General features: G+C 41.9%; 3 protein-coding genes across 4 annotated transcripts in view; 2 read left to right on the top strand and 1 right to left on the bottom strand.

Annotated features, from left to right (window-relative positions):
* The first annotated feature begins 243 nt into the window (after window positions 1-243).
* LOC108680460 (heat shock protein 23-like) lies at window positions 244-3,685 on the top strand. The gene is made up of 5 exons (XM_018169280.2): window positions 244-350; window positions 1,269-1,377; window positions 1,720-1,844; window positions 2,206-2,359; window positions 2,826-3,685. Exons 2-5 carry the CDS (start codon window positions 1,275-1,277, stop codon window positions 3,029-3,031), a joined length of 588 nt encoding a protein of 195 aa, XP_018024769.1. The 5' UTR covers window positions 244-350; window positions 1,269-1,274; the 3' UTR covers window positions 3,032-3,685.
* A 325-nt stretch (window positions 3,686-4,010) lies between these two features.
* LOC108680453 lies at window positions 4,011-8,689 on the bottom strand. Its single transcript, XM_018169273.2, has 5 exons — window positions 8,523-8,689; window positions 8,237-8,364; window positions 6,570-6,631; window positions 5,091-5,822; window positions 4,011-4,845 (listed from the first exon to the last, which is right to left on the bottom strand). The coding sequence occupies exons 1-5, from the start codon at window positions 8,687-8,689 to the stop codon at window positions 4,630-4,632; spliced, it is 1,305 nt and encodes a 434-aa protein (XP_018024762.1). The 3' UTR covers window positions 4,011-4,629.
* A 1,968-nt stretch (window positions 8,690-10,657) lies between these two features.
* LOC108680486 (leucine-rich repeat-containing G-protein coupled receptor 4) overlaps window positions 10,658-23,963 on the top strand; it is a 71,942-nt gene continuing 58,636 nt past the window's right edge. For both annotated transcript variants that reach the window (XM_047885066.1, XM_018169311.2), the window contains exon 1: window positions 10,658-10,823. The gene's annotated coding sequence lies outside the window, so the exon portion shown is untranslated. The remainder of the gene's footprint in view (window positions 10,824-23,963) is intronic.

The raw sequence follows: 23,963 nt of genomic DNA, 5'->3' as shown, positions 1-23,963 counted from the left end.
ATGGTATATTTCTATACCAGATTTCACAAATCTGGTATTTTCAGAAGGTGTCTGGTATGAATATTTTAGATCTGGTATATATGCCTAAAACTTTTTTCTAACCAACGTTTCTGACGAATAGTTTCATTAAATTTGGAGGTATTAGTCAGTTTTCGAACAATAGAATTTCTGGTATATTTCTGGTATTTTGAGCTAGGCAATCTGGTATTCTCGCAGAGAAAAAACCTGGCAACACTGGGCGCAATCACTCTCAGGGTGAAGGTTGCTTGGTCAAAGTGGGAGAAGGAATCGAGAGTTTAACGTATTCAATTGATATCTCGTCCAGACAAGAAAGCTTTCCGAATCAACAGGTGAGCAATGACTTTTATCATGAATCTTTTGTAAAGAGATTGAGTAGCGCATAGATTGAATTTGAAACGCACGCGTTTACACTGAAACGCTGACACACAACTGGCAACATAAAAATTCGTCAAATCTTCTAAACGATACTATGTAGGCCTATATGTTGACTTCTTCCTGTATTATTTCTTTAGTCTTAATTCCTTTTTACATTGCACCTCTTCAGGCTCTTCCGCCTAGCATTGAAACGATCATATCACACCATTCACTTGTACCTGTATTAACTATATTATTGAAGCTTCAAGTTCAAAGTATTCTCAATAAATTGCCTATTCAGAAACTTAGTTTCAATTTCGTTCATGAAGTTTGAAACTAAACTCTCAATTTTTTTGTGACATATCGAAGTTTATTTGAAATTTATTTTTCTCGCTAAATTGTCTTAACTCATACCTAACAGGCGTTTAGAATTTGCCAACACGGCAACACCTACGTTGAAGTTACTGGCAAGTTACTCATGGCTTTTGGTTTGTATAATTCTTTAGCTTCATTTGATAACTGTTAGGAGTGTCAGGCTGTCTACCGTAACTCCCATACTTGTGTTAGCACTTACTGCGTCACTTCCGTGACGTCACTATAGCATGCCTATATAAGCTCCTCGAGCAGACCTTCAGTCAGTCTTAGGCAGACCTCTCAATCAACCTGCCGCTTATTCGGACCTTAGATACGAACCCTTGGACCCTCAACTCATAACCTAAGATCATCCGGTTATTAATCAATACTGAAGATATATTATAATTATATATTATCGGGCCGGTCAGACCAAAACACATCCGGACAGGAGCCTGCAGGTTGACTAATTTTCAAAGTATTGACTCATCTGACTGCATCAACTTATGAGATGAAATTTGTAATCTTTTTTTTTATCGAAGATCAAAATGCTGCCGCGTGTGAACCGCTCCGTTGTGCCTGCTCTGCGCTCCGCCATCCGCCACCGACTGCTAAGGTCGGCCCCGTACGCCGCCGCTAATAATGGACAAGGTATGATGATCAGAACAGATTGCAAATATTTATTCATCGTCGAGTCAGTTTTGATATCGGAAGCGCAATCATGTGACTTAGATATCAAAATACCTATTTAATTTTTATTATGCATGTAAATGAACCTGCAGCCCTTCCTAATATTGAAGTCATTTACTGAAATTTGAAATAATAGCTGCAAAAAATATACCCCGTTCAGTGTTCACGTTTCCAGCGTTAAATGTGGTAAAGCTTAGGTAGGAAAACATTAGTTTTTCAGTGTGCGAGAAATCACATCATCTGAAGAATTGAATAACCTTATTAGTGTATGCTGCAAATTGAAATGAAAATATTTTAATGCAGTGCGCAGTATTTCTGGTCCTCCGTTCCGCCGGGACGATCCGTTCGTGCAGATGGAGGCGTTCATGCGGGACATGGACCGCAAGCTGCGGCGCACCATCGACTCCGCATTCGGCAGCTTCGGGCAGGTCAGTCTTAGTTATAAGGGAGATGGTGTAGCAGTGGTTCCCAAAGTGGGCGATATCGCCCCCTGGGGGAGATGGAAGATCTGTGGGGGCCTTTGGAAAGATCTGTGTTTAACCTTTCTCTTTCAAAATTGCAGCATAATAGATATATAAATATAAAGAAAGAGTGATTTGTGCAATACTAGCTCATAGTGGTCTCCTAAATTGATGATTTTACATTTGTATGTTAAAGGTTATTATTATTCCGTTCCGTTGGTGGACGGAGTGGTTTCAATTACCAGCCTTGCCAAAGAAAAATATTTTTATATGCCTACTTATAAGTTATAAGTGAGTGAAATAACTTGTTGATGTGTGCCCTGTGCAGCTACCCGAGTGGCGGGAAGGTCTGCTGCCTCGTGCCGCTGTGTCGAGGACGGCTCAGGTGGGCGAGGCTCTGGACGTCTCCTCCAGCGACACCTTCAAGCTCGTCTTCAACTGCTATCAAGTCAAGCCCGAGGACATCAAAGTCACACTCAAAGGTAACGACTTGGCTTCTAAGCCTCAATCTTGAATAATGGCGTCGGTATAGGCATGTATAATATTTACGAATGTTTCTGGATACTTTTACTGCTAACGAGACCCCTGGTCGTCAGGCCATAGAATACGAATGTAATTGACTCTGTTTTTATGGAATTTTCGGAGACGAAGAGTTCATGCCAACTAGTAACCTAAAACGCGGTTAATCTTAGCGCGATATTTTCAATTGTAACTTGCGACTTTTTCGTTGAGGGAATACAATATTGGCTTCCATTGTCGGTCTTCTCTCTTATGAAAATTCATATATACGTCGTTTCGATTCTAGCGCCAGAATGTCCCCTCACGGATGCTTCCTGACGACGCTATAAATCGTAACTACAAAATCTACAGGTTATACAGATATCCTCACGTATAGTGACACTAAGAATTTAAATGCGTACAAATATTCAAGTTGCTAATTTGCTGCAGATAACCTCTTGACGGTGTCGATGAAGGCGTGCAGCGAGAGCGAGGGCCGCTCCGTGACGCAGCACACTGAGCACCAGCAGACGCTGCCTCCCGGCGTCGATGCCTCCAAGCTCGAGTCTTCGTTGTCAGCTGACGGGCAGCTCTCCGTGTACGCCCCCAGGGAGCCGCCTGAGGGCCCCCAGCTGATCAAAGTTCAGCGCGAGTAGACGGTTCAATGACTTCATTCTCCCGTAGGCTTCTTCTTCGCATGCAGCGTCGTTTATGTTTAGCTATAGTGAGCGGAATTTAGTGATGAAAAATTTTCCTATTGTAATTCTGACCCAATTCCGTCGAAGAGAATTTTTGAATGAGCAGATCAGGAGTTGGATCGAGCGTAGTAATTCCAGCATGCAGATGCAATATCGTCATATTTTCAGTTAATAATCAATGAGATCGCAAGAAGGTTTTTTGTATTCGTTTTTTTAAAGAATACTTTGCAATCAAATCAATGCAGCCTAGTTCTTTTTAATATACTTGTTCCATTCTATTGAATAATGGTCGCTTTGTACCATCATTACGTTTTCTATTATCAGTGGTACGCAATCAGGGCTTGTTGGATAAATTAATTGTCGAATAAGACACCCCTTTTCAACTTTTACGTTGGCGTTTGCTGTTGACGCGATGCTTGAAGTTATGGAAACAGTTTACGATGTTGCCGAACACGGGGCCAAGATACCTGCTCACTGGTGTTATGGCGACACAAGTTGGCACTAACGCTCAGTTCTTAAATTGGTCGTCCATGATCAGTGTATTTATTCGCGAACAAACTGAAATTTGAAGTGAAATGATTCCTTAAATTGAGTTGCGTTCTCGGATGACGACAGCCGCAGCCAAAACAATTAACCTGTCGTGATCATAAAGAATACGGAGCCATCACAGTGCTACGTTCTGTAGAGAATTCCTAATTATGTAGTTATGACGAATAAGACGTTCTGTACTGTATAAAATATTTGTATTTGTTAAGAATGTAGAATTTTCTGCATGCTAATGGCGTGCAGTATGTCTCCAGTGTTACAATATTAGGAAGATTTGTACAAATACATATTAGAATTACGGAGACGTCTTAAATGTTTAATGTATGAAATAAACTAGTTATATTAATAAATATACAAAATATTTTTTGTACGTTTTTTTATGAACCGCTGGCTATATTAAGTACCTTCAAAATTCTCTCCTTCCACAATTTTATGTATGATACTGTAACCTCACCCAACGTCCATCAAATCGTTAAAATCTCCTATCACGCATAATTTAATAGTTGATAATAAGCATGAATATTATTCAGTGTGATCGCCCTTATTTGGCGCGTGCTATACGGTGCAACCACGTACTGTTGATTGTGGGTGAACCTGAACTCGTTCCTTGACGCTTGAATGCGTAATGCATTAATTTTTGCTACGAATACGCAAATGACGAAGCGAACACTTACCTACCTCGGTAAATTGGTGTTAACGTTAATTTTTTGCCAGACGCTAATTTTCTTTTTTGCTAATTTATTTGAAAGTGGCTCTCACATCATATTCTGTGTAAGTGAACAGCCTTAGATTTGATTGTATTAGAAATAATTCGCTAAGATAACACAGTTGGCACTCATTTCCTATCACACCTGCTTATATGAAGCTGAGTGTTGAAGGATTATGTTCTATTCAATATTTTTTCAATGCTTCGCCTTGATATGAAGAAAAAGAGGATGTCATCGATGGTGCAGACTAAGATGTAAATCCCCTATTGCGCGTTCGTCGCGAAGTAAGCCTTTTGAGGCACATCAAAAAGCATCGGCTTTAGCTTCGTCCACGGCCGTGTCAGGTGACCTCGATTGGCCGCTGAAGAGGAAGCCAAAAGCCGGGGAGTTCGGTACGTCCACGAGCCCGGCGGGCCTGTGGAGGTAGAAGGACGCGTGGCCGTGAGGTGGCCGCGACACCCCGTTGGCGACCCCGAAGGCCTTGCGCGGGATGAAGGGCACGAAGTAGCCTTCTGGAGGCTGGAATGGTTTTAGAGAAGCGGTTTTAAGAGGCTAGGGATGAGAGATCAATTATCAAAACCTACGGGTACGGCTAATTACGAGGCGGCCGTTGGACAGACAGTGCCTGCTATTTTGGCCGAATTTTGCAGTCAAACTCAATTGGCTAATTGACAAGATTTGACAAACTATCCACTTCAAGTATGGAGGATAATAACAAAATATTATAAACTCCAACTCGAGTTATGAAGGTTATTTATACTCACGTTGAGGGGGAGGATGGCTGGTCCCAGGGCGACCTCGAGGGTCGTGAAGTGAGGTTCGTGTCCCTCGGTCTCTGGGGCGACCCCGCCTTCTTCCGCCGTCTCGAACCCGTCGCTTCCTATTTCCTGGAAACTATTTTGCGTCTCCGAGGCGACATTTGACGTGGCAAATTCAGCGCCAAGCCGCAAGGACGCATCCTGTAGTGAGGATTCTTTTATGACATCCACGTTGCTTTTCGTGATGGGTGGCGGACGGGTGTCCTTCAAGCCCCTCATCATGGGATGCTCGAACCCATGCATGATGTCCGACATGTGGCCGCTCATGACCGAAGGAATTTTTTCTCTTTGCTGAAAGTTATTCATCAAATTCGAATGCATCATATCCTGCAGCATATGGTCCACCATTGCTTTCATCTTTTTGGATTCTTTCTCATCCATAGTTTTTTCGAAGTTTGAATCTTCAGTTAGCACGATCATCGGCATGTTCTTCGTTCCTTTGTCGATGTCTTTGAAATCTTTTTCTTCCATTTCCATTGTACCATGAATCAAATCTTTTTTTCCTGAATGCTTCTCCTTCTCCGAGTCCATTTCTCCTGCCATCAAGTCGCGGACGGCGCGGGGACTTGAGTCGCCGAATCCGAAGTAAGCGTCCAGCGCCGCGATGATGGAACGCCGTCGCTGAGCGAGCGACGCGTCTTCAGTCGCGGAGCGCTTGTGTCGCTGCGTTGACGAGTGCTGTATGTAAATAATCCATAAAAAGATGAATTCTTAAAGGGAAAAATAAAATACGGTGGCATTAATGCTCAGTCGTGGAGCTCTTGTGCCGCCCGTCATCTCATGAAACCAACAAAAAATCTCGCGATTCGTGTTGACAGCCATGGGAATAAACACACATGAAACTGAAGCGGTTGGGATGAGGAGTCAATCTGAAACACTTATCTGCCTGGCAGCGGGCCAAACAGATGGGGCCCTAGCGATATTACTCTCGTCGTTTGCAGAGAAAAGATCCACCACAGGCAAGATCTTATTGTAACGGACGGAACATTTAGGTTCTCGCTCTATCTTACCGCTGAGGTGCGAGCAGCACGTGCATTTTATCAAAATATTATTTTAGATTACGTATACCGGCCAACAATATGAATAATTTTGTACTATTAGGGCATAAAACTAATAGATTTACGCCTGGGGTAAAAAGCATCAAAGAATCAGTCATAAAATAAATAAAAATATACCTTAAAATAAACGGGACTTATAATAGTAGAAAACCTTGATCCGTCACAACGAAGATGTAGTGTACGGATAATTGCATGACGACGCTACTATCAAAATAATCAAGTCATTAAAAATATTAACCCTTGGACAAGCACCAGTTGCTTTATAGTATGAAAATTGCTGGTGTACTTTACATATGACTAGCGTTTCTGACTGGGTTAATTCTGTACTACCTACTAATGCTCATGTATAGATTTGATGTGCATTTACATGTTCGCTGCCGGGAGGCGCGTTTCGAGGCAGCGTCGGATGCGTCAGGGCCGCCGAACATCCTGCGGAGGAAGGGTGCGAGGTCAGGGTTGTAAAATAATCAAATACCAAGTATATGTGCAGGTTTAAGGATCGTGAAATAACCAGATAAAATTATGCTCAGGATAAGCTTCGTGACCAAACTTAATACAAAATTAGATGCAAGAGAAGGGTAGTGAAATTACATATTACCCAATGGGCTGTTGAATGAGGATAATGAAAATTTGCCATATAATATGTATGCGGAGAATGGAGATAGTGAAACAAATCTATTTCACGACTATTGGCCATAAATACGTCCATACACTGAGCATCTGAGCACCTTTATCGATATGCTTCGTATAAATCAAACTAATACATTTTTATTCTGCTGCTACTACACACGTTAGTGACGTTAAAAGTGTTAAACGCCAGTAACTATATTGACTTTAACTGAATATGTTTAATGTTTTGATTAAGAATTTCTGTTACCTGGGGTCATGTAGACAACCAAGAGGAGCGACGTGGTGGCAAGACAGCAGAGAAGCCGCATGGTAAGCAGCTTTACAATGAAGTATAGATTTTATTAATAGTTTTTTATTCAAATGAACGCACTAATTCTTCACTTTGGAAATTTGGCGCAAATTGAGTGCTGAAAATCGGACATTCAAAATACAGTCAGCATAAACTTATACAGCGTCAGTAATAAAAATTGTAATCGAGTTGTTTAGTTTAATTAGCTTTTTTGAATCGGTGCATAACAACTTGATTGTTCTTCGTATTCTCCGATTATTCAGTTAAAAGGCTCTTCATCACACCCTATCTACTAGGCTTTACCTTCTTTACCTTAAAGTGCCTATAACTATAAGTTAATTATCGCACCCTGTAACCCAGCATATTTTGTGCAAAATAAAACAGCATGCAATGAGCATTAATTTGTGGTATGTTCCTATGGGAACTCGTTTATTTTCTCGAGCAACTATGACAAAAATTCTCGTTAGCAATTCTCGTTCCTATAAATTCTTAGCTAGTGCCAGTGGCGCTAGCTAAGACATCTATCATCTTCTTCCTTCCTGCATTGTTATTTTGTATTTTGTTATTAATTTCAACTGTAACTCAATGAATTAATTTGTGAATCAGCCCAAAGTCACGCGAGCGTCATTATCCTGCAGTGGGGCCTTCCGGCCTTGATCATGTGAAATCTACACTGTGAGTTCAGGTATTATTTATACCGTTTTTATGATAAAATTTTAGTAAAGCTTTCATTCCACTTTATCAAGGCAACAATTTTCAAGAACCCTCGTGACTCTTAAGTTTGATTGATTATAACTTATTTATTCCGGTCGTAAACGATATTTTATCGAGAACTAGAGGACTAACTTCGTCATCAACGAAGCCAAGTCCCACGGCACTCTAACACTGACACTGGCACCTTGGTCACCTCGCAGTTGAAACACTGGCACTGGCACTGACATTGGCACCTGGTCTGGCACCTCAGTTAGCTTACAATCCTGGCACTGACACTAGCACTCGGAGTGCCACCTCAGTCACCTGGCAGTCCTGGCACTGACTCTGGCACTCGGAGTGCCACCTCAGTCACCTCGCAGTCCTGGCACTGACATTGGCTCTCAGAGTGTCACCTCAGTCACCTCGCAGTCCTGGCACTGACACTGGCACTCGGAGTGCCACCTCAGTCACCTCGCAGACATGACTGCCTCGCTGGACCTGAGTGGCGCGCGCCTCGCCCGCGTGAGGCAGGAAGCGGCCACCAGGAAGTCTAGCGGAAGTCGTTACAGCATAAAAGTGTTCCAAGCAATCGGACGAGTTTTTAAAATATTTTTGTATTAAATTCCCGTTTTTTAATGGAAAATCTTCCGAATGATAAGCATTAGTGGCTTTGCGAAAATATAGTGGGTCAATTGTAGACAAGTATACCGTGCCGTGAGAATTATTTTGACATCAGAAGTTCCGTTACGGCGCACAGCGACCTTGGCTCCGAAAGTGCCGCTGATGGCTGCAGGGGAACACGTCATCTCCTCGCTAATGCAGTCGCGTACAGCCTCAAGATTCTGCTGAGATCTGCCGTGACAATCTTGGGCCATACTTTCAAAATTCACTAAGTGAACGTAAGTACTTACGCTCTATTTTCTTGTCTATGATTGGTGGATTTTGCTTGAAAGGCCGTCAATGATTGACTGATGAACTTACGATCTCCTAACTTTTTTTGAAAGTATAGGCCGCAAGTCCGACGTTGCCACGGGTTTCACCTACACCGCACTCGCATCAATAATAAACTGTATATTGTTTAACTGGACTACACTAAGTTGTTATTCAGTCCTTATAACTCATAACAACCATAACTTCTGCGTGAATTTCACCGCCTTTTTGTAACTTGATGTCACCGCAGATTACAGATCGTTCAATCCTCAAACTTAGTATATAGCATCTTGTAAATTTTTCCTTGCAGTTCCTGGCAAGATTTTTGGTTCCAGAAAGAAGGTTATAGGCTTGTAACCAAATAATAAACAAGTAATGAAAGCGTCATGTTAGAAACATATCGTTGTAAAGGCTGGATCCAGTGCTAACTATAACTAACAATAAATAATTGGGCCGTCACTAGCCACAACCATTGTTTTATTTATCACTAATTTATTTAATACTAATATCACTAATTTATTGAAAACTGCTCTACAAATTGGAATGCTTTAAATCGCTCAACATAAATCATTTAAAAGGAATTTGAACATTGAGAAATGGGCAAGGAAAGGAAGTGAATAATTCAAGTTTATCTTAAATTCATTCATTATTTCTTATATTTATTTTCTTGTTGATGCTCCAGCAACTTGGATCCTCAGGCCACGCAATTATAGTCTCAACAAAGCTCCATCTCCTTTGACTCAAAATGCGCAGTAAAATAAAAGTTTCTTTCAGAATATCCAATTAAAGATGACAAACTAATCCCGCGTCACGAGTAATTTTTTCTCATGAGTTTATTTTTCTTTTTAATTCCGACCAATGGTCTTCTGGAGTCTCTCCACCAGACCCCCAAAACGGTCCGCTAATTTGTCGTCCGCTCTTAAATTACACGCAGCAAAAAGTGACGTCGCCTCGCGTCTTCCGTACTTTTTATCGCCCCATGAAATGCTCTCTGATATCTCTCCCTTATCTCTGCTTGTTTTTCCTTCGATAAATAGTGGCTATCTCTGCCTGTTGTGTACACATCGCGGTTATTGCTGCACTTAATGGGCATTTATTCGCGTATTTACAGGCGAGTCGGAGACATGCAACGCTTTGAAATGATTTCTTTCATTGAGAGAAATTCCGAGGTTCCCTGCCATTTTTACGAGCTTCCATTATGAGATTATTTTTCTTCACTCGTGCCTTGTTTTTTTACAAGTGATGCAATATATAGGAACTAAGCTAAAATCGCATTACATTGATGAATAAAGCTTATGTTAATCAATGTTACAATAATAATAATTAAAAAAAAAATAATTTCAATAAAAGTATCGCGGTACGAATATTCTTTTACATCTCATCCCTCAGGGCATGTACCGAGCTGTGGATCAGACGCGGCATATCTAGGGAAGAACTTCTCATTTTTTCTGAGACAAATTCCTGTATAAGTGAAGCAGGCACACAGAGAAGCTCTGTGTTACTCTGCAGCTCACTAGTGTATATTTTGTTATCATCTATCAATATATACTGAGTTTTCTACAGATTATTCAATTTCAATCAAGGAAGAATGCATTAGATAGATCTGACGAGTCTATTTTTTATAAGGTATTACCAACTATTTAAAATTTTGTAGTCATATTAAGACTGAGGTCTCATCAATGTTTATTTTAAATTCGAATGCCTGATGAATATAATAAAATTAAATTGACTGCTTTTTACTATTGCCTAAATACCTTTACGGAATAATTATAACTGCAGCTAAATCAAGACAACATAGAAGAAAAAAACCATGCGCAATGTTGACTGCGACGCTTCACCTTCCGCTGTTCCGCTCGTCCGGCTGCCACTGACCCCGAACTGCCGAACAATGATCCGCTTCAGTGCCGTCTAGACTTCCGTGTAGTAAGGTTAGCGCAGCATTGCTCCTCTAAAGTTGACTGAACTCTAGCAACGTGCTGACTGCACCAGCGGGTGACTAGGGCGCTACCCGAAACTCCGCCGGAAATCTCGGCTTGGATAAAATGTTGACCTCGACCCCGTAGCACCGCTACTCCTCTCGTAAGTATATATGCTAAACCAGTGAGGATTTTTTCCCGTTACTAATTTTTGCTATACGGTAAATAATTAGTAATAATCAAACTACAGATTTACTCAATTCAATGCTTGAATGCAATGAACTGTGAGTACTTGTATGGGATGGTATTGCTTGCTCCTCAAATCTTGTATTATAACACTAGTGAATAATGCCGCTGGCTTGTATAGTGGGTGGAATTTTCCATACGGGAAACTCCCAGCGAACAGGTCTCCCACATGCTTGCGACTTCACCCAACTTGTGTGTAAATTGTTTACTACTTTTTTATATTTTCGGCCATTCATTTAAGTCTTACATACTATAACTTGAGTTACTGTGCTGGAGAATGTCTAATGACACATCAAACTGCTGGCTCAGCTCCAGCTCACTAAACTCGGTACTGTTTTAGAACTGCTCACGCTCTCGAAAACTGTGAAATTCGAATTAGTGTAAGATGTTAGGATCGTCGAAGATTTTTCAACTCTCGACTATCTTACGACCATCAAAGATCTTACAACCATCGAATGATCTAACAACCATCGAATGATCTAACAACCACGGTGGACGGTGATATATTTTAAGACGGTGGGTTAAGAGGTGATATGTGAATGCAAAATATTCAACATTTCCTCTAAGTTTTTTTAATTATTTGCATTATTGCATTGAACGGATCTTATGCTGCACGTGAACTAAGCGCGATGTGAAAGTTAGTGACAATTTCCGTCAACTTTTTTAAACAAATATTTGCATTTTCTGGTCATAGCAAATGATTCTTGCGTAACAAATTTGAACTTATCTCTTTAGAGGGCAAATGGGTTGACGATTTCTCAATCCTAAGCAGCTACTGAAGTCCATTCAAGTTATCAGAGTTTAGTTACGGAAGAAGTGACGCCGGCTTGCAATATAGAATGCCTTGCTAAAGCTCTCAATGTCTTATCTATCCATTATTGCGATGGATTCTTTTAAATTCCTAACAATGGATGAACTTCAACCATGATTGTATTAAGGCATTATAACGCAGGGCCGATTGAATTGACGTTGACGATGATTATTTTCTTTTATTACTTTCCATTGCGCATCTTTTACAATGATTTTGTTCAGTTTATACATGAATTATTTCCAGTCTTTTCAGTAAGTTTTTTTTTTGTAGAAAAAGGCCTTATGACATCGCAACAATTTATGTATCAATCGATTGAGGTGAATTTTCGTCAGGTTTAAATTCATAGTCGAGATTGAATTAACCATGGCTCAAGAAAAAATGAAATAAAGGCGATGCACTCCCTAACTTTGCTAACAATGCGCCAGAATAACGTTAGCACGGCACGGGTAACACATATTTTAGGGTAATCTTTCTTGATTTTAAAATATAAATTGAACCCCTTCATTATGCAAACAAACCATTGATGGATTAAGATATTTCTTTTAAACGCGTCATCGCTTCCTGTCTGGAATTGGACAACCTATTACAAATTGCTCCTAATCTAGGAAGATCGTCTAAGTTACAGTGCAGTCAAATTATCGTTCAATTCAATCAAGTTCATCGACAATTCAGAAGAAAGTAAAGAGCAAAAATAAAGAAATACTGACATGACATCTGAGATGCAGCTTTGGAAGTTTAACTCCAAATATGTGGTTTAGCGTCTTTAGATGCATGTTTCATCCCACTAAATGCGTTCTGCATCCCACTAAATGCGTTCTGTATCCCACTAAATGCGTTCTGCGTCCGACTAAATGCGTTCTGCATCCCACTAAATGTGTTCTGTATCCCACTAAATGCGTTCTGCATCCCACTAAATGCGTTCTGCGTCCCACTAAATGCGTTCTGCGTCCCACTAAATGTGTTCTGCATCCCACTAAATGTGTTCTGCATCCCGCTAAACGCTCTCAACATGTTCGCTGAACTTTTTTTTATATGCGTTCATTTAGCCAACTTCTGACAATAAACGCGTCGTTAGCGATATTTTATGCGTTATCTTGTGGATGCCTTTTTTGGCTCGATTATGATGCTGCATGAGGCTTGCATGTTGAGTGAGGCTTGCATGTTGAGTGAGGCTTGCATGTTGAGTGAGGCTCGCATGTTGAGTGAGGCTCGCATGTTGAGTGAGGCTCGCATGTTGAGTGAGGCTTGCATGTTGAGTGAGGCTTGCATGTTGAGTGAGGCTTGTGAGTGTTGACTGAGGCTCGTGGGTGTTGACTGAGGCTTTTGAGTGTTGAATGAGGCTTACATGTTTATATTGTGCTTGAATAACTCATTAATTATTCCCTAACTTTGTCGTCAGTTTTTTTTTCTGGTACCTATAAGGCTATATATAACGTCTTTTGTTAAATTTTTATGTGTTTCGCCATGCAAACATTCGTAATTCACCATTGTGAACTTTTGAACGGATATCTCGCACAACTTAGCTTAAATGCGTTAAAGTTCTTGTGCGTTTGAATCGAAAGTTCTTTGCATTGTAGCTGTGTTTTTGGCAAGCTCTATTGTCATTCAGACACGAGTTCAAATTTGCAGATCGGACCTGCCGACCACATCTCTGAAGCATTAATTAATAAATATGCAAGAGAACAAAGATGCATGAGAACAAAGATGCATGAGAACAAAGATGCATGAGAACAAAGATGCGTGAGAACAAAGATGCAAGTTAATGGTTCTGACTAACAGGGTGATGCAGTTGGCGAGGTGATTGAGGCGGAGAACTTATCGAACTCACGGGACTCCTTGCGGCGTTCTTACTAACGTCGATTCTGTGGCAATTACCCCAAAAGTATGCTCATGCCTTGACAACTCATTCCTGATTACTATGCTCATTCCTGATTACTTCTTGCTGATTACTTCTTGCTGAAGTATGCTCATTCCTGATTACTTCTTGCTGCCAACGTCAGACAACGTGTTGCTTAGGTTTACCGACCTAATATTATACGAGATAACCCTTCTTTAAGTCTAATTTTCCTCTCTTCGACTATTATTCGCAGTATTTTTGCCTGCTTCGCTGTTTCTTCCACTTAACGATTACCTTTATTCTCTTTGAGTTGTAAAATTCACAGAGATGGACAAACATTACCAGAGCGCATTTGCAGAGGGCGTGTTTACTCTAGTCTAGTGGAAGAAACCTAACTCCCTCTTGTGCATCGACTAGTAAGGTACGTGCGCGCTGGAGTTCAGTCTTGAGCTTATTTTACGCGCTACAAAAGATTCGCCCATTCATTTCGAGTCCTTCTCGATATCAGATCTCCTGTCCGATCTCCTTTTAGGACTTGACCACACTTGGTGCTGTGCTTGATATTTAAACTTCATTGTAAGGCTTCTGCGGGCGAAATCTATTTCACGTACGGTAGTAAATTATGTAAATAGACTATTTATGACGTTGATAACTTGTGATAGCAATGATCTTGCTATGACGTGACATGGGACGAAATAGTCAAATTTTATTTTCCAAATTCGGATTCAGGATAAAAAATAGCTAAAATACGTACGTTGAAATTTAAAACGGACACCTTGTTAAACGCCCATTCTTAACTACGGAAACTACACATTCTTCAGCAGAAATTAACTGATAGTCTTGCTGTGAACCAACTAGTAGCGAAGCGTGAAACTCAACTCGGAGAAAGAATGCTTCTATTGCTCCAAAGCTTACCCCGATCTGCCCTCTCACCGATGTCGCCTAGCAGGAAACTCTTACATAATTTTTTTTTGCGAAACACGATTTTTGCACGAGCAGCACCCAAATCTGCTACTGGGGTTATTGTCCTTGCCTGCCTTGGTTATGTCGCTCGACTGCAGCGTCGACTCAAATGCCGGGAGGGGGCATGGCAGAGGCAGCAACCGCTCCCTGCTGCACCCCAGCGACCGCGACGATGCTCTGTGCTGCAGGAATTTGCTGCGATGATAGCACAGGTGCCAAGTCCTGTAACGGGATCAGGGCCTGGGTGGGCCGGCTTCCAGGCAGTCGTGATCGCAGGATTACTCAATGATCGATACATGAGAGGTCCCATAATTGAGAGTCTATGCTTCCGTAACATTCACTGCTCTAGCATCTCACGGCCTCTACATACACGGCCCCGACACTCACTGTCCTAGCATTTACTGCCCCAGCATTCACTGCCCCAGCATTCACGGCCCCGGCATTCGATGCCCCGGCATTCACTGCCACGGCATTCTATGCCCTGACATTCACTGCTCGACGTGACGGCACGATTCGCTTAGCCGCGCATGCATTTCCTGATGCGAGTACTGGCAATTGTTCGGATGCGCATCATCAGAATCGTCGTTCGCATGCGCCTCATCTCATACGAATAACTGGACAAAAATTCTTGACTTGGAGAAACATGGTATTACTTCTCACGATAATATCAAGGGCTCATATACGAATCTTTTCTTAAACTAATTGCGTTAACTTGCTTCAATGTTGCACCGTAGGCACCGTAATTAGAACTCTCTGTTTAGCGTAATACTCTATTTCGGGGCATAAATGCTGCCATTCCTCTTGTTGAGTAACGTTTTCCAAGGATATATTTACATATATTATGACACATGCCGTCGTGTGCTGCATGCACAGCAGTCGCCATGTATTCGGACAGGACACAAATCCATATTTCAATTTTCCCGTAGATGCTACACATTATCATCTTTTGTGAGCAAGTTAACAGTTTTATCGAGAACGTCATCACTCCCTGTTTACGGGTAACATATTCATACCCGGAAATTCGTTTTAAGCACTTATAAATTATTTGTTCGTGGTATAACTGCCGTTCCGATGAAATGGCTTGGGTATTTTGGTCTGACATAAGCAGTGTGTACTGTGTGGATGAGTCGCCACAGGGCCAAGTGACTCTCAAAACGCTGTAATTGCCCACTTAGCCCCGAGGTGTTCCGTCGTGAGAGAAGGCTCGATTTTCACTGTGTTTTTCATGTAATTCTACAACGAATTCCGCAACTGACGCAAGCTGCTATTATTCAATTAATTTAATTAATTTATTTATTTTAGAAAAGAATGTCACTAGCAAACCAAGCAACCGTAATGTCGGTGAGTGATAGGTCTCTGTGCCCCGTTTAATTGGAACGCTTCTAGGGGAACAGGGGCCATACTTTCAAAACTCGCTAAGTGAACGTAAGTACTTACGCTCTATTTTCTTGTCTATGATTGGTGGATTTTGCTTGAAAGGCCGTCAATGATTGGCTGATGAACTTACGATCTCTTAACTTTTTTGGAAAGTATAGGCCCAGGTCCGTCCAGAATGCCTGCGACGCCGGCCCCGGCGTTGTCTGTGTTAATGACTGAATTATCAGTCCTGGCACTGCTGATACGTACAGTTTTTCATTCCTATTTCATGTTGCTATTCAAACTAACATTCTTTGCTTCACACTTGACGATTAGTGAGGCACGATAATATAAGCTGGAGTATCTCATGTTAAAAGATTTGTTCGAATGTTTAGAATCCCATGTTTGGTTAAAACGAAGGTTTTTCATTGTGTTGCTTTTTGGTTGCGAGAAACTTGCCTATCGCAGGCCTCTTGGAACTTTGCCGCTCGTGAAATTTGATAATTTGTGTAGATATTTCCTAATTTGTATAGACCAAGAAAATTCGATCAGCATTTTGCGACCAATCTTTAAATACTCACTGTCAGACCTGACTGGGGAAATATTCCCGGTCCTACTTGACTAAATCTGCCTGGGGAATTCTTGATAATTTCTTGAAGAACCATGACTCAGATTGATCGTGCGTGCTTGATTTTTTGCGACCATAATTAATTATTGACGCTGTACAGGAAGTTTTCTAGTAAAAGTGCACAAATATTGGTTCTAAATTGTTTGTCAAGCTCACCATGTGCCGCTGCATGGTTGCTGCTCGGTCCTACACGTTATTGCGGCTTGAAGCCGGGCCATATCTGACGTCATCGGCTTCCGGTTCAGTGGCCCGTCGCTGATTCGGTCAATGTATTCATCATGCCTCATATATATTCGACTGCCCCATGTTATATTCATCCTGCCCCATGAATTATATTCAAAGCTGCAATAGGTCCTGCATACATTAAGATAAGATCTATTGGTACGACAACCGCAGGTCATACTTCATATTGTCTGGCCACCCAGGCACTTGCTTTAATTGCTGGCCACGTGTCTTCATTAATACCATAATGCCAAGTCTGCGATTACAGCTTTACGCAGCCCCAGGCCACGCTCGGGTAAAGTGTAACAAGTGGCGCAGTTTGCTGGCGTCGGCCAAGGCGCAGGTTGCATGCTGACGTCGGCCAAGGCGCACGTTGCATGCTGGCGTCGGCCAAGGCGCACGTTGCATGCTGACGTCGGCCAAGGCGCACGTTGCATGCTGACGTCGGCCAAGGCGCACGTTGCATGCTGACGTCGGCCAAGGCGCACACGGCCAAGACGCACGTTGCATGCTGGCGTCGGCCAAGACGCACGTTGCATGCTGGCGTCGGCCAAGACGCACGTTGCATGCTGGCGTCGGCCAAGGCGCACGTTGCATGCTGGCGTCGGCCAAGGCGCACGTTGCATGCTGGCGTCGGCCAAGGCGCACGTTGCATGCTGGCGTCGGCCAAGAGTGCATTATGCATGCTGGCGTTACTCTGGGATGGATGTTGTATGCTGCCGTAAGCCAGCGATGCATGTTCAACGCTGACGTCAGTATGGTGTTCATGTTGAATGTAACGTATAGAATCAATAAAATCTTGATTATTGCTATTTTGCAGCTTTTTAAGCGCCTTGGCTTCTCTTGGTCCGTGATTATAGGTCTGTGCAGCTACAACGATACCATAACCAATACTCAATATGAGGCAAGTGACCGTAATGTCGGTGAGTGATGAGTCTTTGTGCCTCGTTTAATTGGACTGCTTCTCTTGCTTGTGACACGTCACGATGTCCAGGGACTGCTTCTCTTGCTTGTGACACGTCACGATGTCCGGGGACTGCTTCTCTTGCTTGTGGCNGTGTACAGGAGGACTGGTGTACAGGAGGACTGGTGTACAGGAGGACTGGTGTACAGGAGGACTGGTGTACAGGAGGACTGGTGTACAGGAGGACTGGTGTACAGGAGGACTGGTGTACAGGAGGACTGGTGTACAGGAGGACTGGTGTACAGGAGGACTGGTGTACAGGAGGACTGGTGTACAGGAGGACTGGTGTACAGGAGGACTGGTGTACAGGAGGACTGGTGTACAGGAGGACTGGTGTACAGGAGGACTGGTGTACAGGAGGACTGGTGTACAGGAGGACTGGTGTACAGGAGGACTGGTGTACAGGAGGACTGGTGTACAGGAGGCCTGGTGTACAGGAGGACTGGTGTACAGGAGGACTGGTGTACAGGATGACTGGTGTACAGGAGGACTGGTGTACAGGAGGACTGGTGTACAGGAGGATTGGTGTACAGGAGGACTGGTGTGACTGACTGAAGTCCTATTCAGAATAAACAGCGGTAGAGTAACCGTACTATTCTTCACCCTCAAGATTTTCTCTCAAGATTTTCTCTCAAGATTTTTTTCTTACTTTATTATGAGCTTTCAAGAATTGGTCCCGTGAACATTTAGGAGGGATTTAGCTCATGTCTGAGCTAATATTTCCCACGCTAACTAGCTCCTGCCGTCAAATGCAAAAATTTTCATAATTATTGCACATTAATTCAGATATTTTGAGCGGTTACTACCTGGACGTACAGGTCATTTATAATTAGTGCGAGAATGTGTCATCTTAAATTAAGGAAAGATTGTCTGTATTCTTGACGAATGTACGAACTTTCGTTACATATTCATGTCTTTGCGATTTACTTCAGTGCACGTTCATTTTCAGTGAGTTATGACTTCTAGATGCCCCTGAGGCTGCCTTTTTGTACAATGCCACCTATACACTTGATATATTCCTAAGGACTAGTTATGCTAATGCAGGTATTCTGGTGAATCGTATCGCCTTATTTTCATGTTGATAAGTTCGCACCAACTTTCACTGTCCTTGCCTTCATTTTATTCGAGCTCGTCGCAAGATGCTCTCTTACTCTGTATCCAGCAATCCTGGAGCTTATGTAAAATAACCCACTTACCAACTTCGTGCTTTTTGCTCCATTTTACAAGTTGATTTACATATTTCACATCATCGTATCTGCTCTCATATTTAAGCTATATTGTGCTATCAAATTTGATTCTAAATCATATCATATCATTTTTTAACTAGAAGTGCGCTACCTACTATATATGAGTTAATTTAGTTCTAAATCAATGGGATGTCTCTTAATAAAAATTAAGATCGCGATGCAGACGAGTAAAGATGTGTGAAGGTGTCGCGCAATGGCCTGACGCTCATGCATTGTCACTAAAGCAGGGGCGAAGGGAGCATTTTAGAGGCGTCGATCACGCCCTTGAACTGCCAACGGCCGCCGACGTCTCGATCATGGCTATGCGATTCGGGCAGGCGCGCTTATGGTTAGAGTTACGTCATAAGTCAGCACCTACGCCACTCGTAAGTCGATTTTGCGTACCTACGAAGTTTTGATAATACGGCCCCAGGATGGCTAACTACGTTGTGAAATAAATACATCACAGTGCCAGTAGTAGCATTACAACGACACGGCCGAGCCGCTACGATCCGAGAGAGTTGCGCTTTCGATCGTTCCAAGCACATCAATATCCGACGATCGATGGCCTTTTCGCTGAAGTAAATTCCCTATCAGGAATTGAATGGTCACAACCTGTACATTTACTGCAGAATATCCTTGCTAAGCATTTCAATTGTGTTAAATTTCAAAGCAAAACTATCCATTAAATGTGAAAAAACTGATCTAGTCGATCAATGCTTTTACTAAAATGCTTACCAATCAAGTCAAGAAAATGTCTCTCGCCATTTCCTGCTAGCTACTTTCTCTCAACATATTTTTCCTCCAAAGTATATTGCCTAATTCACCAACGTGGAGAAATATATGGTGAATTGCCACCTTATTTACCAACATGCCATGTTGGTGAATTTTCTCACCAACATAGCATTTACTAAAGCGATAGTATATGGAAAACTCTTCACCGTTCCTCATTCGCATCTCGTCCTGAGATTTCAGCGATTGAAGCGTGTGTACGACTTGACTTATTTAATTATTACAAAGTTATCTTTTCAGGCCAAGAAATATGCTTTGCATGCGCTTACTGGGCTTTGTTTTTCTATTGATCCTGAATCAATAAAATTGATCAAAATATTTTCTTCCGACGAGAAAGTAGTTTCTTATACTCGTACCAATGAAGTCCGCCTTTCAGGGTGCAGCCTTTGCTTCATCTGCATCATCTATAAGCGTCAGGGCCGGCATATCATGCACGAATTGCAGCATGTCTGCGCCATTAGCTAAGTGCGTCGGCATCCATCATGCAGGCCGTAGGGCTGGTCCTATGGCCTGGAACCTGATAATTCGCGCTTGACTAACAGTTGCCCGCTATCTTCGCGCGAGTAAGCGGCATTTGAATAGCTGACAATTGCGGTCGTGTGTCTCTGTAGTCTTCGTTATCGCTAAGTTTGTCAGTAAGCAGTCCGGCAAGGCTGCTCGTTCTCTTCCATTTTTGTCCGAACGAATATATTCGACTTTTTCTTCTAGAATGCATGCGTATGAAACACTTTAACGATACTAATAGACCTTTAATTTTGAATTAGTTTAATCAATTACAGCAACTTCTTACTCTTCGTTCAGGGTTCATTTCATTTTGAGTAAATGTAGTTTGAATAGAACGAGTCTGAACTTGATACGATGTTCAGGGCATAAAGTGAATGCGGTGCATGGTAAACCCGTTGTACGGCCCTGTTCTAATAAATCAGCTCCTATCTCGCTAAAGAGCACTCGGCGGTCCTAACCTGCCCAGGCAGTGATTCATGGCTTTCACTCCAGCAGTTCCAGTGCGCGAGTTTGGCCAAGACAATAATTGTCACCGGCGGCCAGCACCAGTCTTGATGACTGCTGTCGTCCCTTCAGCAGTATTAAGACCTGTGTAACTAGAATATTGGAAGTTGGGGAAGGAAAACTGACTTTGAATGAGTTCAGAATCTCGAAATTAGACCCCATGTGAATCTCATTCATTCGCTTCACGCGATTGCATGGAACTATCGAATGCGTCTAAAAACAGTTATTGATTAACAAAAAAGTGAAAACTCTTTTTGATCGTGTATAAAAAAGTTACTTTAATTCAACGTAGCTTGAAGAAATCTCGTTCAAATTCTCAAAAATAAGGATAAAACATGCCTACAGACTTCACTTCGCTCTAACTCATTACAGGTTAAATATTTTACAATTCAATTCAGAATATTGCAGTAAAAAAAATCCGATTTTGCCGTTTTAGGGTTAAGATGTCGTTATTGTTAAGTGCCCCTAATTATGATGATTATGATGATGTCCTAACGCAGCGTATGATTATGATGATGCCCTAACGCAGCGTATGATTATGATGATGCCCTAACGCAGTGTATGATTATGATGATGCCCTAACGCAGCGTATGATTATGATGATGCCCTAACGCAGCGTATGATTATGATGATGTCCTAACGCAGCGTATGATTATGATTAGCGACCAAGGAGCAGCGTATGATTATGATTAGAATTAGCGACCAAGGAGCTCCTAGCGATATTTAGTTCATTATTTGTTGGTGCAGTCCCACACACGCGCAACCTCAAGGATTTTTCCTCAATGGTCGATTGATTGCACTTAATGGACTCTAGCTCATTCATTAGACTTCGCTCCTGCTTTTGACTCGCCAAACTTACGGCAATTCTTAAGCTGTAGATGTATGGGGGAGCTTAGTTGTTCTTTCTTTCTTCTCTTAAAATAATCTTTGGTGTGCGGGAGAAGCCTTTCAAGAGATGTCACTCTAAATTGATTGTCTCCCTTTTTTATACAAATAATTTTAATTCTTTACTATTTAAATAGCTTTATATTAACGAAAAGACATCCTTATGACATTATTCCTTTTTTGTGAATCATACTTTCCAAAAAAATTACTTCGAGTCGAAGCGCTATGCATTTATTCGCGAAAGACTTATGATAGACTGATCGTTTTTTTATTCGTTTCTATAACTACCTACATCCTAGCTTTTGTTCGATTGCCTCGTCAAGAATATTTTAAAATACTAATAATTCGTTTAAATTAGCTCATTGATCTCGTGCTTCAATAATTACTAGGGGGTTGACTTTCTGAAGTTTGACCTTCTCACTCGTTTATTCACGAGACGTCCACGATGTTCTCGAAGAGGCTCGTTTATAGGCGCTTCCGTTAGGCCTGTTAAACTTTATGTTCCGATGAGAGTCGCTGACGTAAATGTCTGCAAGGGGGATATTAGAGTAGGGGTTTTTCTGTAGCTTTGTGAGGGGGTTCTTCTGTTGGTTTGTGAGGGGATCCTCTGTAGGTTCTTGTGGAGGTGTTTTCTGTTGGTATGTATGGGGGCTTTTCTGTTGGTTCTTGTGTTTTTTTTTGCGCTATTTTCTGTTTATTCTTGTGGGGGCACATTCTGTTGGTTCTTAATTGTGGGAGATTTTCTGTTTTTTCTTGTGGGAGATTTTCTGTTGTTGATTTATATGTTTTCTCCCGATTGTTCGCGTCAGAGGTCAAATTTTAAATCAGAAAGTGTACAACGAAGACTTTTCAAGCTTTATATTTGACATGAACGAAATATTTTTTCTGATTACGTAAGCTTTATATTATTTTAAAAGGGTTGGCTGTAAAAGGTATTCGTGTTTGTGCAGTGAAGTGTTCGTGTTTGTACAGTGAGTTGTTCGTGTTTGTGCAGTGAAGTGTTCGTGTTTGTACAGTGAGTTGTTCGTGTATGTTTGTACAGTGAAGTGTTCGTGTTTGTACAGTGAGTTGTTCGTGTTTGTGCAGTGAAGTGTTCATGTTTGTGAAGTGAGTTGTTCGTATTTGTGCAGTGACGTGTTCGTGTTTGTACAGTGAAATGTTCGTGTTTGCGCACAGTCGTGTCTGTGTTTGTCCATGCCTGCGGTCACCGGAGCGCTGCCTCTTTTAAGGCGTCGCGGGAAAGTGCAAACACTGAAACGCGACACGCGGCGCTCCGTGTCGCGCCTCCCGCACCTGCAGCAGCTACAGTATACAGGGTGCACTTCCATGCATCCTATACTCATATATTCTGATCAGTTTAAACATATCATTTGTACTAATTTATATGAATTTTAGATGATTAATCGCGACGGAAATTGTCGCTGCTTATATCAACTATAGGATTTACCCATTGTTCTAAATATGACTGCGTTAGTTCATTTGTTTGCTGTCAGTGTGGTAAAGTAGCCGATGAATCGTTTGCCCTGAGCGATGGCTCATGGCCAGGCCGTGGTGGTTACGTGTCTTCTTTTTACATTTCCTCTGCACATTATTCATTTGAGTTCAATGAAGTTAATACGTTATCAAATTCGATCACAAGCTTTAATATAGCCTGTTACCAAATGTCCATTCACTATGAGAACATTTATTCAAACTTGGTGTTAAACTAATAAGTCCGAAATCTCTACAAGAATTAGAGTAACTTATCGCTGAAATCTTTCTTCAATCAAGGCATCAAACAAGAAAATCATAAAATACCGTTAGGAGAAACGATAGCGACTCAAAAAATGTCATTAGAACATCTTGTTGATGTACACCTGGAAGGAAAATAACGAAATTTGTGCACTTCGTGTCACTAGTTTGAATGGTTGCATTACATTATTGAATGAACCTGTGAAATCTTATCTGTTCTTGCCAAAATATCAAGATATTATGGAGAAATTCGGCTCAGTTTTAAAGACGAAGAAACTCTCGAAGCTCTCGCGGTGCTCTGGATTTGATGGAATCTGTTTTGAGCCTCTCGAGCTTTTACGATCGCAGGATCAGTTCTGGAGCCGCGCCGTCCTGGACAATCTCATTCCGATGTGCGTGAGTGCTCGAGTCGCGCCATGCGATGTGTGGCTTGTGGAAGCAAACTTACGAGTCGCGCCATGCGATGTGTGGCTTGTGGAAGCAAACTTACGAGTCGTGCCATGCGATGTGTGGCTTGTGGAAGCAAACTTACGAGTCGTGCCATGCGATGTGTGGCTTGTGGAAGCAAACTTACGCAAAATATTGAAACGGTGCAGGGATCACGGCGCAGGTATTACGTAACGCGTGGTGCGCA

The sequence above is a fragment of the Hyalella azteca genome, unplaced genomic scaffold, assembly GCF_000764305.2.
Source record: "Hyalella azteca isolate HAZT.00-mixed unplaced genomic scaffold, Hazt_2.0.2 contig16847, whole genome shotgun sequence".
NCBI classification, from domain to species: Eukaryota; Metazoa; Arthropoda; class Malacostraca; order Amphipoda; family Hyalellidae; genus Hyalella; species Hyalella azteca.
This window is presented reverse-complemented; position numbering and strand designations above follow the sequence as displayed.